Source organism: Lagenorhynchus albirostris, chromosome 9, assembly GCF_949774975.1.
Source record: "Lagenorhynchus albirostris chromosome 9, mLagAlb1.1, whole genome shotgun sequence".
NCBI lineage: Eukaryota > Metazoa > Chordata > Mammalia > Artiodactyla > Delphinidae > Lagenorhynchus > Lagenorhynchus albirostris.
This window is the reverse complement of record NC_083103.1, coordinates 64433815-64452227: the sequence shown is the minus strand read 5'-3', so window position 1 is coordinate 64452227 and position 18413 is coordinate 64433815. Positions and strand designations below refer to the sequence as shown.

General features: G+C 43.1%; 1 protein-coding gene across 2 annotated transcripts in view; it reads left to right on the top strand.

Annotated features, from left to right (window-relative positions):
- Positions 1 to 258: 258 nt before the first annotated feature.
- RAB38 (RAB38, member RAS oncogene family) overlaps positions 259 to 18413 on the top strand; it is a 70759-nt gene continuing 52604 nt past the window's right edge. The window contains exons 1-2 of one of the 2 annotated variants that reach the window (XM_060160192.1): positions 259 to 856; positions 10404 to 10502. In XM_060160192.1, the coding sequence (XP_060016175.1) occupies positions 655 to 856; positions 10404 to 10502 (301 nt within the window). In that variant the 5' untranslated portion in view covers positions 259 to 654. The remainder of the gene's footprint in view (positions 857 to 10403; positions 10503 to 18413) is intronic. The other variant, XM_060160193.1, reaches the window with a different exon arrangement.

The following is an 18413-nucleotide window of genomic DNA, read 5'->3' as shown; positions in this document are numbered from 1 at the left end:
AGGTGAAATGACTTGCACAAGGTCACTCACCTCGAAAACCAGGGCGTGCCGGACCCAAATCCAGCTCTTATGCCTCTTGAAATCGTATTACCTGCTGCCTTGCCTCCACGCTCTCTCTGCCATATGGGATGGTGGCGGGGCCCGTGACCTCAAGAGCTCTGTGTTCAGCCTGGCTTTTTACTACCGTCTCGGCAAGTCACTTAATTTTTTTGACGCTCTCGCTTGCAAAACTTGGAAAATAAAAACCACACCTCCAAGCTTTGTGGCCAAGATCACAGGCGAGAAAAGCACTTCGGAAAGATCGCAGGCGAGAAAAGCACTTCGGAAACTGTAAAGTGCTGTACGAATAACCTCTGCAAAAGGCATTTGCCTTGAGGCCCCCTAACTTATCCGGCCCGGGAGTCGCTCGGGTCTCCACCCCTCTCCAAGGCCGCGCGGCGCGGGGTAGGAAGGAGGATTAACCCCTGGGCTCCTGTCTGGGCGTTTCTCCAGGCGGCCGCGGAGGAGTTCCGCCCCTCGCCCCGTCCAGTCCCGCCCCGCCGCCTCCGCTCTCTCTCGCCCGCACTCGCGCTCCGCTAGTCTCTCCCGCCCAAGGCCCGGCTGCGCTTCCCCGGCCCGCACTGCAAAGCAAGGCGCGGCTGGCGGGCCGCCAGGATGCAGGTCCCGCACAAGGAGCACCTGTACAAGCTGTTGGTGATCGGCGACCTGGGCGTGGGCAAGACCAGCATCATCAAGCGCTACGTGCACCAGAACTTCTCCTCGCACTACCGGGCCACCATCGGCGTGGACTTCGCGCTCAAGGTGCTCCACTGGGACCCGGAGACCGTGGTTCGCCTGCAGCTCTGGGACATCGCAGGTGAGCAGCGGGGGAGGGGATCGGGGGCGGGAGCGCTTCGCAGCGGGTCTCCAGTCGCTGGGCAGCGGCTTGCGGCCAAGTGGGAGACCCAGATCTCCTGGGTGCTGCGCCGCAAGAGACTTTTCCCGGTGGGCTGGAAACTTGGTGTCAAAGAAAACAGTTTCTCTCGCGCGCGCAGAAATTTCAAGTGCATTCACTGGAGCTTTGGGGCTGTTGCTTTATCTCCCTCCCACAGCCTCCCCTGGGATCTCTCGCCCCAGCGCGGGCCTCCCGGGGGACCCAGAGGGAGAATACCCGGAGTTGCATTCAATTCTTGGTCTCCAGCTCATTTTCCGGGCACGGGCAGTCCCGCCGGTGGCGCGGCCCTGAGTGTCCTGCCCGCCCTTCTGTGCTTGGGCCATCGACGGGAAGCCCCTAGACCGGTTCACAGCGGGAACCAGGAGAGTTCCAGGCTAGAGGAGTTTCCCAATTCCAGTTTCCAATCTCTCACTGCATTCCAACTTTTGCTACCCCCCTTTTCTACCCTTCAATCAAGCAAGTTGGACGTTCTCTGCTTTGAGAAAGCCGAGGAACTTTCTGTGTATGTATTGGGGGTAAAGTATTATTTCTCTCTCTCTTTCTTTCTGTCTCTCTCTGTCTCTTTGTCTGTCTGTCTGTCCCTCTCTCTCTCTCTGGCTCTCTGTCATCTATGAAAAGGAGACTGAGTATTATTTTAGGGCCATTTTTGTCTAAGGGTCTATGACATTAGCCACAGATTTCTTGATTTGTCCCTAAAGTTTTCACTGAGAGGTCTGGAAAATGAGAAGCATCTTTACAATGTTTGAAATCAGAATTTGATTCCTAGGGTTGGTACCAGAAGTTAGGCCTTCAGTCTAAGCTTGGGGTATAAAGAGTGAGTCCTTGGACGGAGGCTGTTGGCAACCTGGGCATGTCTAACCCCTCATTACAGTTACTGGCCCTGCCACTCACTTAACCTGCTCAGTGACTCCAGAGAAGTCCCTTCAGCTCAGCTGCACCCCTGTTAAGTTGGAGAGTGGTTGGACAATGACATCTTAGGACCCTTCCTGCTCAGAAGTTTTAAGGTCCTCTGGGATTCCCTGTGAACCCCTTCAAATAGTCCGCTTCACTTCTGCCTATTTCATAGTCTGTGGCACTAGGAACCTTTATAAGTGCTGGACGCAAACTGGCCGCTTCTCTTGCAGAAAACAGGTTCATTTTAGCTGGTGCGTTTGACTGGAAACTCTTTATCATGGCCTGAAGCGAGAACAAATGTGGAAAATTTTCAAAAAGGCGTTTCTGGTTCTGGGGACTCCAGTGCCTCTTTAATCATGAGCTTCCAGGTCTTATGATAAAACTCTTGGCATCTGAACAGATTCATGCCTTTGGTGTCATTTTTAGCAGCTCTAGTAGCACAGGGGTTATCAGAGACCAGAAGGTGTCATTGGCCACTATCTGATTGGGCTTTATACCTAGAAAATCCTCTATGAGTCTGTGCACTTTGTTGCTGCTTGTTTCAGTGTCTGACAACTCTTCCGGCTGCATCAAAGTCTCTAGGACCGAAGTTTAGAATTAGCTTACTGTTTGAAGGGGATGTAGCTGTAATTTAGATTTTTATGTGAAAAGCAAATAATGATGTGACCTCAGACGTGTTACATAATGTCTGTGGGTCTCAGTGTCATCACCTAACAGGGACAATAGTAGGGTATAAAGATGAAGAGCCTAAATTCCAGAGTCGAACTGCTTCTGTCTGGATCCCTGTTTTACCCCATATGTCCTGGGTGATTTTAGGCAAGTTCGCTTCAGTTTCCTTGTCTGTAAATAGATAGAATGCTTTCTCTCAACAAAGGAGCAAACAAGAGATGAACAACCAGCAAATTCTAGCTAAACCCATTAGTACTTACTACCTAGGAGAGCTGCATGAATTGTTGTTACACTAGCTACCAATTTTTTTGAACATGTATAAACGCTAGGCAAGAAGGACATGATGTAAATGTGCTAATTAAACCTTGTTAAATGATAATTCCTGGTAAACAATGGACACATACAATGTATTCCAAACATCCAGCACTATTTTCCAGCTTTGTCCATATTACCACATGCTGTCTTGAGCAATTTCATTCCCAAGCTTCGAAATACCTCCTGAGCCATGACTCAGTTCTGAAGTTGCCATGGAGGCTATAGTCGCAGAAGTCTGTATAAGTAAGAAATCTGAGGAGCCGTGGAAAGTTAGTCCTATAGATACAGTGGTGTGCACCATCTCTGTAGGGAAGCTTCCTTTTCCCGGAGCTCTGATGTTTAGTGCTAACCTGTCTTTGGCAGCCTCCAGCCCAAAGGCCCTGTGGGCTGAGTTAGAAGTTGGGCAGCAGGCAAAGCTGGTTGGGGGGAAGTTGGGCCATTGTGGGAAAGGGTGACTGGAGCGCAGTACTGACATGTTTCAAGCTGCATAGCTGGTCCTGTGAGGAGTGAGTTCATATGGAATCCAGCCTCAACTTCCCAGCCAGACTTCAGTCAGCTAAGTGTATCTTATAGCATCTTCAGGTCAGCCTGTCTGTCCACCCTTGAGGAATGCTTCTCTGTCTCCTTTGTGCTCACTTCTGGTGTGTGTCTGAAAAGAACAGGTCATGAAAGCTGGGGGACTTGCGTTGAGATTGCCGGGGGTGTGGATGAGGTAGAGGGGACATGCCCTGTCTGGATAGGGTATCACATCCATCTGCTAGAGAGGGAATTTTTGCTCAATTAGACTTTTAATATCCATTTGGTTAAATGCCAAGTGGGGTCCTATTTGTTCAGCTAATTCCCATGATGTGTGTCTTGTGGCCACTTAGACGGGCCAGTCTGCTCCTGAAAAAAACTCCAAGAAGTACCTTTCAGGGCTTGTGAAGTAGACCTTTTTTTTTTTTTAACATCTTTATTGGAGTGTAATTGCTTTACAATGTTGTGTTAGTTTCTGCTTTATAACAAAATGAATCAGCTATACATATACATATATCCCTATATCTCTTCCCTCTTGCGTCTCCCTCCCACCCTCCCTATCCCACCCCTCTACTTGGACATAAGTACCGAGCTGATCTCCCTGTGCTATGCGGCTGCTTCCCACTAGCTATCTATTTTACATTTGGTAGTATATATAAGCCCATGCCACTCTCTCACTTCATCCAAGCTTACCCTTCCCTCTCCCCAAGCGCTTGTGAAGTAGACCTTTAAACCAGCGTGATGAATCCCACAAACCCCTTAGGGGACAGCAGTTGCCCTGTATCCCAGTGATTCTACCGTAGAGGAGCAGCTGAGTTAGCTCTGGGTTCAGAAACTCTTGATAGAGTCAGAGAAGTTAAGTCACTTTGCCCAAGGCCACCCAGCTAATAAGTGGAAGAGCTGGCTTTGAAGCAGGTCTGTCTGATTTGGAATCAAGCCATGCTCTTTATAACCAAAGGCCTGTGAGCGCCTGGTGCAGAGGTGGCCCACTGGGGTGATACTTCCTTCCTTTTTAATGGCACTGCTTCTTTAGTAGATAGATTATTCTTGCCTTCTCTCTCCTATTTCTAACATGTTTTTGGATGTTAATCAGTACCGCTGTGCAGAGAGTGGAAGGAACTGGAATAAAAATCTATTTCTGAAAATTTGATTCTTGGTTATAGGGTTTTTTCACTTTATAGAATTATCAAAAAAAGAAAGAAAGAAAAGTTCACACTTGAGACTCTCCTTTCCTACTCCTCTCCAAATCCTGATGCTGTGATTACTCCATTAGCACTTTCAAAGAGAACTATACAATTTTGTCCAGAACTCTTGATGTGATTTGGGAACTGGCAACAGGAATTAGGACAGTGATAGTAATAGTAGCTAACATCTTTTAGGCATTTATTCTTACAATTGTCTGTGCATATTTAATTTTTAATTTTCCAGTAAAATAGTTGGTTAAATGGTAGTGCTGGAATTTAAAACGTGGCCATTGAATCCCGCACCCAGGTTCCTAACAGCTTTGCTCTACTTCCCACAATTTAAAAATAGAATATTTTAGGACTTCCCTGGTGGTGCAGTGGTTGGGAGTCCGCCTGCCGATGCGGGGGACGCGGGTTCGTGCCCCGGTCCGGGAAGATCCCACATGCCGCGGAGCGGCTGGGCCCGTGAGCCGTGGCCGCTAAGCCTGCGCGTCCGGAGCCTGTGCTCCGCAACGGGAGAGGCCACCGCAGTGAGAGGTCCGCGTACCACAAAAAAAAAAGAATATTTTAGAATACTAATTAGAATACTAATAAACATACTATTACTTATTCTATCCATAAATTGTGGATATTCTAAAACTGTAATACTTGACATTGGGCAAATCATGAAACCCTGCTGGATCTGAGTTGCTCCATCTTTAAAATGGCAACTGTTTCATTTTCCTGTGATATCACATATTCATGCTGTGTTCTCTCTTGCAGCCTCTGTCAGCTTTAATATAGTCTTACTGTGCCCAGTTAGTACGTGGCAGCTTATTCCAACTTCTTTACTTACTAGCTTTGTGACTTGTGCAAGTTACTTAACTTCTATTCCTTGGTTTCCTGTCAAAAAACTGGGGACAACAGCAGAATCTGTATCTTAGCGTTACAAGAATGAAACGAGTTAATTCATATAAAGCTGTACCCGACACATTCGGAACGTTAGCTATTACTCTTGTTGTTTTAATCGCTATTACAAACTACTTTCACATACATTTTCCTGCTTGATCTTCCCAACGTTGCTGAGGATATTGACAGAGAGGGTAGTGTTAGGCCTATTTTATATGAGATCAAGAATCAGAGACCCAAGGTCACAAGAGCTCGCACGTGGCGGAGGAGAATAGGAACAGCAGGTCTGTTTAACTTCATCTTTTATGCATATATATGAGAGAAATGACCAGGTCTGTTGGTCATCAGAAAACCTGATGCTAGACTTAACAAATACAGTAGAAGATAAATTAAGTTGGCAGGTAATTTAGAGAATGCTTCTTCCCCATGTGAAAGTTTCACTGCAAGACTCTCCTAAATAATAAATTCCCCTATATAGCTAAAACAAGATCCAGAAAAATATTTCCCTGCAGGGCACATCTATACTAACTTTCCCCACCTAAGCTGTGTGACAAAGAAGCATTGGAGGACATTAATTATCCAACAGGCAGACTGACAGCGGCGGGTAGCCCCGGTCTAGAGTCAGGAGCCTGGAAACGCTGACTGCCCACACCAGTGGCCGTGAGATTCATCTGGGTCACACTGGTGTGTTGTTTTAGTGTCTATAAAGTGCTTCCACATTGTGAAATTCAACTGAGGGAAGGGATTGGACTTGAGCATCTCTTCAATATCTGTTTCTAAAAGACTAATTCTCCAGGAAGTTTTAGAAGAAGGGTTTTAACTATCCACGTAATTAGATCTAAAAATGTAGAAAGAGCTAAATTTGGCAACCACTGTGTCAGACCAAAAAGTAAAAATGCATGGCAAGTCTGGGCCACTTTCTGGTGGGCACTTTATTGCCTTGTTTCTAGCCTGGCTAATTATAGATTTTCTAAATACCGTGTGGATTAACATGCTATGTGCTTACAAGTAAATAGTATGTACACTGAACAAAACAGTGAACTTTCAGAGTGAGGTGAATGATGGGTGGGCCACACACCTCAGGGCTTCTTGCAGGGAGGTCATTAGAGTCTCCATGTGTCACAGACACATGGGCATTAGGCCTGTGGGACAAGTCCCCTCATCTAGGCTTTAGAGGACTAGTTCCTCTACACAAGAGGGCACATAGCAGCCTGACCGAGGAAAGCTAAGTCATTTGAGAGAAGGAGGGAATGCAGGGAACACCTCCTATGTGTGTGGTTGGTTTCTTGAGCAGATGTGTATATTAAATGCCTGGTATGTGTTAGGCACTGTGCGAGGTGAGGGGGAAAACAGAGAAGGCTAAAGAACTGAACAAGACTTGATTCCTGACCTCAAAAAGTTCACGGTTTAGTGGGCACGACAGCACAGAAGCAAATCATTGTAACGGTGAGTAAAGTGTACTGATATAGGTAACTGCAAAATACTCTGGAGATGCAGACGGGGTCCTGTCCATACCACATCCATCCATTCTCTGAGCAGGCTGAACAAAACCCCTAGCTAGTGTGATATTTCCTGTGTTCTTACCTAGCACCAGTTACTCCCTGTGAGGGACTTCAGGGCCACACGACGTGAGACAGAAGGTTCATCCTCCGGCCCTTTTTAATTCCGTCTCCTTCTCCTGGGGAGCTCATGCATTCCTGAGGCTTTAAACTCTATGCTTATAACTACAAAACTGTGCCTATAACCTTGCCTTCTCACAAGCTTCAGGCCTACAATTTCGTCTTCCTGCTGGACATTGTCTTTATGATATCTCATATATATTGCAAGATCAATATGTCATAGCCAAGTTGCATAAAAAAAACAAGATGGTTGGTTTTTTCTCTTAATAAAGTAATATATGCTCAATGTAGCAAAAATGGAAAGTGCAAAAGAAAACAACAATACAACAACAAAGGAACACAAGCAGAGAATATCTACCATCACACCATCACCCCCTTTTTGTTTTATTTTTGCGGTACACGGGCCTCTCACTGTTGTGGCCTCTCCTGTTGTGGAGCACAGGCTCCGGACGCGCAGGCTCAGTGGCCATGGCTCATGGGCCCAGCCGCTCCGCGGCACGTGGGATCCTCCCAGACCGGGGCATGAACCTGTGTCCCCTGCATCGGCAGGCGGCCTCTCAACCACTGCGCCACCAGGGAAGCCCCCATCACCCCTTTTAATGAAAGTAGTAAATGATGCTATTTGTAAACCTCAACTAGACATATCTCTCCACATACTGGTCTTCCTAGTTTATGTGAACTATACTACTTTTTACCCAGTCACTACGACTTGAAACCTCTGCCATCTTTTCTCCTTCTCTTTTGAGCCACACATGCTATCAATCTCCATGTCAGTTAGTGATTATGCCTCTCCTGTCACGGCCTTAGACCAGGGACAGCACTATTATTATGTACCTGTCTTGCTGTCATAGCCACCTGGCTAGTTCTAGTCTCTTCCTCCAACAGTTCTTATGTGTGCTAAGGTCAAGTTTATCTTCCCAGAACATCACTTTGGTGGTTCCCCATTGCCAATAGATTATAAACATCATGGTGGAAAGAATTAAAGTGGTTGGGATGAGGTGATTGGAGGGATGGTGACTAGAAGGAAGACAGATTCTAAGTTGTAGAGCTATAGAGGGAGGAGTTCACGGGCTCCTAGAAAGAAGGAGTAAGTGGAGCCCTTGAGGCCCACCCAGGTCAAAAGGAAACCCAGGATCTGTTTCATTCTGGCTTTGTCAGAACACAGGTACTCTCACTGAGGGTCAAAATGGTACTTAAATATTTTGTTCTATTTTACAGCATTTCATTTAAAAGTCTTTTTATTTTTAATTTATTTTAATTTTTTAATTTTTATAACATCTTTATTGGAGTATAATTGCTTTACAATGGTATGCTAGTTTCTGCTGTATAACAAAGTGAATCAGCTATATGTATACATATATCCCTATATCCCCTCCCTCTTGTGTCTCCCTCCCACCATCCCTATCCCACCCCTCTAGGTGGCCACAAAGCACCGAGCTGATCTCCCTGTGAGATGCGGCTGCTTCCCACTAGCTATCTATTTTACATTTGGTAGTATATATATGTCCACGCCACTCTCTCACTTTGTCCCAGCTTACCCTTCCCCCTCCCCGTGTCCTCAAGTCCATTCTCTATGTCTTGCGTCTTTATTCCTGTCCTGGCCCTAGGTTCTTCAGAACCTTTTTTTTTAGATTCCATATATATGTGTTAGCATACGGTATTTGTTTTTCTCTTTCTGACTTACTTCACTCTGTATGACAGACTCTAAGTCCATCCACCTCACTACAAATAACTCAGTTTCGTTTATTTTATGGCTGAGTAATATTCCATTGTATATATGTGCCATATCTTCTTTATCCATTCATCTGTTGATGGACACTTAGGTTGCTTCCATGTCCTGGCTATTGTAAATAGTGCTGCAATGAACACTGTGGTACATGACTCTTTTGAATTATGCTTTTCTCAGGGTATATGCCCAGTAGTGGGATTGCTGGGTCATATGGTAATTCTATTTTTAGTTTTTTAAGGAACCTCCATACTGTTTTCCAAAGTGGCTGTATCAATTTGCATTCCCACCAACAGTGCAAGAGGGTTCCCTTTTCTCCACACCCTCTCCAGCATTTATTGTTTCTAGATTTTTTGATGATGGCCATTCTGACTGGTGTGAGGTGATACTTCATTGTAGTTTTGATTTGCATTTCTCTAATGATTAGTGATGTTAAGCATTCTTTCATGTGTTTGTTGGCCATCTGTAATATCTTCTTTGGAGAAATGTTTATTTAGGTCTTCTGCCCATTTTTGGATTGGGTTGTTTGTTTTTTTGATATTGAGCTGCATGTGTAGTTTGGAGATTAATCCTTTGTCAGTTGGTTCGTTTGCAAATATTTTCTCCCCTTCTTAGCATTGTCTGAAAGTCATTTTAAAACCTCAGGATTTGAGAGTTGTAAGATCTTGCCTGGGAAAATTTATTCATTCACTTGATAAACATAGGGTTTTAGGGGGGAGTGAAATGGACATTGGTATGGAATCTGATATTCTGGTGGAGCATAAAGATATTTAAAGATAATCATGGAGATAATTATTGACTGTTTTGATAAGTGCCCTGAAGGAGAAATGTCAGGTGCTAAAGAAGGTCATGCCATAGCCATGGTGTGGAGGTGAGGGGACGTGGTGAGGGCTGTGGGTCGTCCAGCATTGCCGGAGATTACAATGTAAGGAGGGAGGTGGTGAGAGGGAATGGCAGTCAAATTAGGAGAGGATGTATTTGCTAAGCCAATGGTTAAGAGTGATAGTTCCTTACATTAATCAATTTATCAAAGTAAACTTTGCAGTTTAAACAGCACAATGATCCTGCCAAATGGGTCATATTATTTCCAGTTTTATAGGTGAGGAAACTGGGCCAAAGGTAAGTAGAACATGGTGCCTGGCACATTATAGTTGCTCAGTAAAAGTGGTTTGGTGTTAAATAGCCAGTGGGGTTGGACCTTAGAGTCATTGCTCACCTGAAAGCATTTTGAAGAGAGTTGTCTTGTGGTAGGTTTAGAGCCCGATTGCTCCCTCTTCTGAGAATTCGCTTTGGGAAGCCCTGCTTTCAAACCATTGAGAACCCTTTTTATTATTTTACTCTCTTTGATTCTGGGAGGGATATTCCCAAATGGATATGGTGGCTCCTGGGGTGGAATTCGGGTTTATTCTATCAAGGAAAGATCCTCACCTTCTAGGTGGGTGTACTAGAGTAGTCTCCATCAACTTGGCAAAGTCAAGTCTGAGACTCTAGCCTGGGGTTCCAAATTATTGAGTTCCACTATTTTTTTTCAGCTGTTCAAGAGCTTCGTTGAGAAGTTATGTTATCTTAAACTATTTATTGAAAATAACTCAGGTTTTTTTTTTTTTTTTTTTTTTCGGTACGCGGGCCTCTCACTGTTGTGGCCTCTCCCGTTGAAGAGCGCAGGCTCAGCGGCCATGGCTCATGGGCCCAGCCGCTCCGCGGCATGTGGGATCTTCCCGGACCGGGGCACGAACCCGTGTCCCCTGCATCAGCAGGTGAACTCTCAACCACTGCGCCACCAGGGAAGCCCTAACTCAGGTTTTAAATTTCACCATTCCCCACTCCCTTTAGTTTTCCATTCTCACATATTAATCAAATCCTGTCTTTTCTACCTTGACAAATAACTCTATCTTATCCCTCCTTTCAGTAGCCATGTCTTCTTCACAACTTATCTGACCTACTGTAGCATCATCCTGATGCCCATCCCTTTCTCAGGCTTTCCCACCCATCAGCTTGTCATCTACAGAGGTGAGGCTTCTTAGCATGGCATCATTCTCTAGTTAGGTGTTCTCCAGTTTGGCATCCTTCAGTGGACCCTCATCACTTTTGGAATGAAAGACTAAACATTTCAGCATGAAATTCACGGCCTTTCATGATCCTGCCTCTGTCACCCATTCCAGTCTCATCTCTCATATGTATGATTCTGGAACATTCTGGATATCGTATAATGCCTTCAGTTCAACCACCTTTCCCTTTATACTGTGGCTCATACAATTGCCTCTGGCTAACTACACTTTCCCTCTTCTTTACTTAGATAGCTTCTATGGCTCCTCTGTCACTTACCCATCTCATCTCCTTCAGGAAGTCTCTTTTGAGTCCCTGTGACTGAGGGAGATACTGTTTATCTCCTCTCATAATATACCATGCTTACTTCAGATTAGAAGTCCTCTACTACTGCATTGGAATGCTTTTTCCTTCCAGCTGTAACCCTAGTACTTGGTACTAGTGGGTGCTTAATGAGTATTTGTTCACTAAAAATTTTCAGTCAACTATTTCATCATTGCTCTAAAAATTTCTTTAATAAACAAAAGAAACTTTTTGTTTATGAACAAAATACAAGTTTTTTCATGCTTGAAAGACTTTGTAATTTTATGAACATTGACATATGAAAAATGCATACATTTTAGAATCGATAAATATGGTGATCACTTTTCTTAAGTTGGCATTCATTTTATTTTTCACCATAAAAACTGGAGAGTGACCTTAAAGACCATTCTTAAAAACTGTGCTTCTTCATTTAACAAAATCTTCATAATTCGGAGGAAAATGTAATTCATTTGGAGGTCAAATGACAAAACTGTTTTTATTTATGTTTTTGGATAGATTAGATGAAGCAATATAGGTAATTTTCACAGAGTTAAAACCTTGAGGGTTCATCAAACCAAATCCTTCATTTTACAGATGAGGAAGCTATGCTCTGAAAGGGGGTTCGTATTAGTTTCTAAGGCTCAGAGAGCTAGTTAGTGGTAGAACTAGAACCAGAATACAGGCTTCTCTGGTTTATTAATGATGGGATTTGGAGAATTAAAAACTTCTTAACACCAGATGTCTTGCTGTTGTCTCAAGTACTGGGGCACAAAAAAAATGAACTTAGCATTCATCCAGCTATGGGAGTTCATGCCATAAAGAAGAGAGGATGGGGTTTCCCTGGTGGCGCAGTGGTTGAGAGTCCGCCTGCCGATGCAGGGGACACGGGTTCGTGCCCCGGTCCGGGAAGATCCCGCATGCCGCGGAGCGGCTGGGCCCGTGAGCCATGGCCGCTGAGCCTGCGCATCCGGAGCCTGTGCTCCGCAAAGGGAGAGGCCACAACAGTGAGAGGCCCACATACCGCCAAAAAAAAAAAAAAAAAAAAAAGAAGAAGAGAGGATGGTGGTATGGAATTGGGGTGAACCAAAGTCACCCACAGTTTGGCTTCAAATGACATGCCTAATATAATTTCCCCCAGTGCTCCCTTATGAGGCTTCCAATGTGGCCATTTGGACTCCTTGCTCTTCCTTACTCACACCCCGTGTTTGTTGCTTCTGTGCCTTTGCTCCTGCCCTTCTTGCTAGTTCACATGCCCTTCCATTTATTTCAACGTATCCAAAACCTACTTGATGTTTAAGACCCACCTGAAAGGGCAACTCCTCTACAAAGATTTCCTGAATTCTCTCCTTCCAGTGGTAACCTCTTCCTCCCTTGAATCCGACACGACTCTCCTCCCTTCTGGCACGTCTCCCTTTAGCAATTCATTAGAGTTATGTTGTACTTCTCCAGATATCCTTTCCGATGTTTAGCAGAGCTTGACACAATTACTTGTTACATAATTTAATGAAATGACTGTGGAGTTAGCAAAGAAGTAGAAAAGGAGAAAGTACTATGGAGGAGGAGAACGAAGCAAAAGCAGGTTTTGGATGCAAAGGGAAGAGAGTTCAGGACGAGGATAGTCAATCATTTCAAATGTCTGGGAGAAATCGGAATTATTACTCTTTGCCCCAAGTCGCTATTTTTTGTAGTCTGTGTTATCCTGACACATGATTTAACGTTTCTTCCTCATCAGCCTTACATACATCTGCTCTCTCAGGAAGAACAATGGAAAACTTAGCTTCTTGTGAACTCCTCAGCCTATTGGAGACCAAGCAATTATCTACAGTGTGAGGGATTCAAACACATTTCAATCTAATTTGTAGGGTGAAGTTGAAAACAAATTGATTTAAATTACTTGTTGGGAGGACTCTTTTCCCCCTGCAATATAACGTGTTATTAATAGCCACCATTTATTGGGTGCCGTGCATTTTTACGTATCATTTTATTTACTGCTCACAAGGAACTGATCTGTAGGTACTGTTACTAACCCTATCATAAAGAGGAGAGAGCTATGCTTATACAGGCTAGAAAACAGATAAACGCTCAAAATTTTTCAAAAGTCACACAGAAGGTAAGAGATGATGCTAGGATATGAACTGAGATTTGTCTAGTTACAAATTCTATTTTGTAACCACTCCACTCTACTATTTCCTATTGTGTAATATAACAATGCAATTGTTTTCACACATCATGGATTAAGTTGCATTTTGAAGATGTACATTATTTATTTTAAAGGAATATTTATTATTGTTTTTAGCCTTTCTACTTTGGACAGGGCTAAGAGTTGGATGAGCTGAGTTCTTTGCACACGTCATTGCTTAGACTATGTCGTTGGTTTGGCTTAATAAGAACCATACTAACATACTACTTGAGACAGGAAAACCACAGTGCCTAAGGGACACAGTCTCTTGTTTGAGAATTAAAGATAAGAATGGCTATGATGCTTGATGTTATTGGAATAAAAATTAAGTCTTGTACGGTGGTAGAGATGTGTGTGTGTGTGTGTGTGTGTGTGTGTGTGTGTGTGTGTGTGTGTGTGTGTGTGTGTTTTAAACTTAAAGAAAACAATCCTCCAGGCTAGGCTTGGGAGAGGTTCTCAAACTTCCACAGTTCACAGAACCTTTGGCGTCAAAGTAATTTTTTCATGGTACCTCTAAGACAATAGAAATACCTAAAAGCTCTGTTAAATAGTTAGCACCGAACAATTTAATAAGTATTATAGTTTAATAGTTAATAGGCCTTTGGAAAAAATGGAAGACATAAATTAAAAGAAAATGATTTTTATTTCACTTTTAATAACTATATTTATTATTGGCATATGCATTGCTTTGGGCCATAGAATAGTATCTCAAACCTTTGAGTCAGAGTGGACACCACCACCCTCATTTCCTGTTTCTCATTGATTTTCACATGACTCTTGCTTTTTATCCCACAAACTGCAAAAACCCCAGCTTCAAAAAGATATGATCACATCAAAGGGAATGTAGTACAACCTAATGTTAAAATTGTGAACTGCCTCTAGCTAGTAGTTCCTGAGGTGTCTAATTGATCTTGAGCACCACTGTGCTTGCCTTAAAATTATCTTGTTGCAACCCTGTGAGTTCACTGAGGCACCCCCAAAGCACCTGGGCACACATTTGGGGAATTTTACCTGTGAAGGAATCAGGAAATTCTTTAAGAGTGAAACCCTTAGAGTCCAGGGTCCCTTTTGAGTTATTTATAAAAGTATCTTTAAAGGTTACTTAGAGGTGATGTCTCAAATGGTAAGTAATTCAAAGATAGCTTTTTATTTAATACATTTGAGCTTGTAATTCAGTGGACGTATTTTTAAGTTGTTTGCTAGCTGTTTGTTTAGGTTGTAATTGGTTTAATTAAAAACATGAGATGCTGATCCTTCTATCTTGATTCTTGCCAACCTCTCTTCTGTGACATGGTTTCATTCCCTTCCTCCATCCAATATTGCAAACTGCATTACTATATGATCTTGTTTCTTCTCTATCCAAGTGAGTTATTTCATTTAAACTGAGTAGTGTCAGACCCCAGTCAAAAATAATTCTGAAAAAAAATCTCACTGAGGTACTGGGATACTCATTTTCACACACACACGCACACATGCACACACACACACACACACACAGCTTTAAATTTAAATTTAGAATTTAATGAGAATATTTTCAAAGTTTAATTTAAAAATAGATCACTATAACCCAGCCACCCTTGCTGTCTATAATGCTATTGCTTATGGACCCTAAGAAACCAATCGTTACTTTTTATGCCATCCTGTTCTCTTGCACAATCTAGCTAAATTCAATACACTGCATCTGGCTTTACCTTCTTGTTAAGTAGAGACAAGACTTGCCTATAAGACGTGACAACCAGTAGTAAGATGAAATGAGAGCCACTGTTTATAGGGGAACTAAAGAAATTGTGGAGAGGCGCTTCTGAACTGGGGACAGATATTTTTCAGAGGGGATTTTAAGAATGAGCAGGAGTTTAGTAGGCATGGAAAGTAAATGAGTTGGATTAGAGATCTTGCTTTATTCATTCCACTCCTCTCTCTGCTGGGGCTCCCTTTCACAAATAAGAAATCAATATTAATTGCTACTTTATTATGTAAAGAGTACTTGTATTACCAGTTCCATTTTATTTCGCAAGACCATTGTGAGCACCAACAGAGAGGCTCTCAGAGTGCATGTGCTAGAGAGAGATAGGGGACAGTTTTGGAGGAATTCAACAGTGGGCTCAAGGAGTCTACAGCGTAACCGGGGACATGGTCTGCGGAGGTTTGCAGCACATAAAAAGCAGTATGAGGCAGGGCCTGACTGAATGGGCGAACAAGTGATACATTCAGTCAGCGCTGTGTGAGTATAGGGGAGGAAAGAATTGAGCCCGGGGCCAAGTAGTCAGAAAACGCTACAAGAAGGTGGGGTTTGGTACAACCTTGAAGAATAGGTAGGATTTAGTTAGGCAGAGAATCAGAGGTAGGGTGTGTTCCAGTGAGGATAGGAGTGCCGTGGAAGGAGTGTGAATGAAAGCAAGAGGCAGAATTTAGCAGAGCCTAGCAAGGCATAGTTTGGGGCAGGACGCTGACCTCGGTCTGAGGATTAGCCTTTAACTTGTAGATCGAGGTGTGCAACCTTAAAAATCCCATAGGAGCCCAGAGGGTAAAATAAATGAACTCTTTTCTCTACCGGGCCAACATTTGTTTATCTTTCGAGATCCTCTCTGAAAAACTCTGTTCTCACTCTGGACCACGCAAGCTACTGCTCCCTGTTTCCCTAGGAAATGGGCACAAAACTTCCCCTCAATCCTGGCTCCCATTTTGTTTTTCCACAAAACGTCACATCCAGCTAGAGGGATGTATTAAGAGTGAGGCCAAGTGTGTTAAAGAGTATTTTGATGCGAAGAAACAATCCTGGGATCCTACGTAACCATCTATAAGAGACTTAGCGTAAGAAAAATGGATCAATAGCAATGATTTATTTTAAAATAAAACTATATACATTTCATTGAATTCTAAATATTTTGTTAGAATTATTTTAATAAAATGGATATAGATACATAAATTTAAATTTAGAGCAGTTTTTTGTGGTATCTAGCAATGTCAAAGGAATAGTATCTCAGCCAGCTTTTTTTCTTTAACACTGAGTGTTTGGTACTGATCGGCGCAAATGAACTTGACAACATTATTCATATAATGCAGACCCTGGATTTCTGAATATTCTGAGTTTTTAAGACATTCCAATATTTGTATTTATTTTCCAATTTATAACTGTTGGGAAATAGCTCAAATTGCTTTAAATCTTGTGTGGGTCCCATAACATGTTCGCCGCCTAACCTCCAAATTTTGGCATCTGTTTTAGGCAGTAGTGAGTTTAAGTAGGCAAATGACAGGGTGAAAAGAGGGCTTTGGGTGGTGAATCTGGCAGAGGTGTACAGAAATTAAAATACAAAGTAAATCTCCAGTCCTGACCCCCCGCCCTGGAACTTCAGACCCCTCTATCCAGCTGCCTATTCGACGTATCTATGTAACAGACATCTCAAACCTAACATGTCAGAGTCCCAGTCTACTTCCACAAAACCTGTGTCTCCAAAAGCCTACTCCATCTCAGCTAATGGCAACTCCATATTTTCAAAAATTCAGGTCAAAAGCTTGTGGGTCATGCTTGAATCATCTCATAATTTATAGCCCACCTATCTTCTCTATCTCCAAATATATCTGGAAAACCACCAACCTGGACCATCTTCACCACTACCACTTTGGTCCACATCATTATCTCTTGCCTGGATTATGGTTTCCCTACTTCCGACCTTGACTAAGTCATTCCTCAATGCAGCAACCACAGTTATCCACTTGCTTCTGTCAGTTCATGTTTCTCATCTGCTCACAATCGTTCAGTGCTTTCTTCTTTCATCCAGAATAAAAGGCAGCATCAGTATAATAGCCTGAAACCGTCTACAGTCTGGATCCTGTGATCTGCCTGCCTCATCACAGGCTACTCCTCCCCTTGCTCCGCCCTCTCCAGCCAACAGTCTCCTTGCTGTTCTCCACATGCTGGCCAGACACGTCTGTGCCTCTGCACCTCTGTACTTGCCATTCCCTCTATCTAAAGCCCTCTTCTCCTAAACATCCATATGACTTGTTCCTTTACCTCTTTTTAGTCTTTACTCAAATGATACCTTCTTAGTGAGCCATCCATCCATCCTGCTTAACTGTACCCTCGCCTCCAGCATACCTGTTTCTCCTTTGCTGCTTTATTTTTCTCCGTAGTACTTTTTACCAGATAATGTAGTGTTATACGTATCTTACTTTTTTGTTTACTGTTGATCTCTTTTTACTAGAATGTAAGCTTCATGAGGGCAACGATTTTTGTTTTTTCTTAGTTGCTGATTTTTTCTAGTTGCATGTTTCTAGTGTCTGGAAATTAATTGGAGTTCAAAATATTTTGTTAGATGAATGAAAGAAATGAGGTGAGATGAGACAAACTTAAAGTGATTTCACTGGGAGTGGAAAGAAAGTGATGATTGCTAGTGACATGGCAGAGGATGACTCTTAAAGACTTGTTAAGCCTGCCAGTAATCATTGGGAGGGAGTAAAGAATTAGGGGTTATTTCTTCACTCAGTAAAGAGGTCTTACTGTACACTTACTGGGCACACAGGGCAGTGTTTGTCAGGGGGTTGCAGAAACCTTGGTCTGGCTAGGGAGAGAGGTTGGCAGTTTTGTAGGGGAAGATTACACAAGGTTAATTCTAGAATAGAAGCCTAGATGACTGGGAAAAATGGTGATCGATTGACACTTTTCTGTCGCTGGTTTGGTGGAGCAAAGAAGTGAGGAGAGAAGATGAAAAAGTTTCAGAACTACTGCCAGAGGGTCAGATGGGCTCTTAAAAAATGGAGAAAACTTTTCTTACCAGGTTGTCGGCCTGACTCTGATCCTAGTCTGGTGGGTTTCCCTGAGCCTTCAAAACCAGCTTACGCCACTATAAGTTCAGTGGCCATTTGATCATCATAGCAATTGGATAGTTTTTTTTCCTTCAGATCCTTGTTCAAAACTCATATTTACTTTTGGTTTTATTTTCCTGCTTTTCAGACCATTACTGTCTAGAAATAAAGAGCATGCCTTGGTGGTACTTCCAGCTCTACTGATTGTGCCATGACCCCAAAAATATATGTTTAGAATAGAGTAAACTGATTCCAAGAGATTATTTCTTAAGAGGATGAGAATGATTACAAAAACATAACATTCCAGTCTGAAACTCGTTGCAACAGATATGCACAT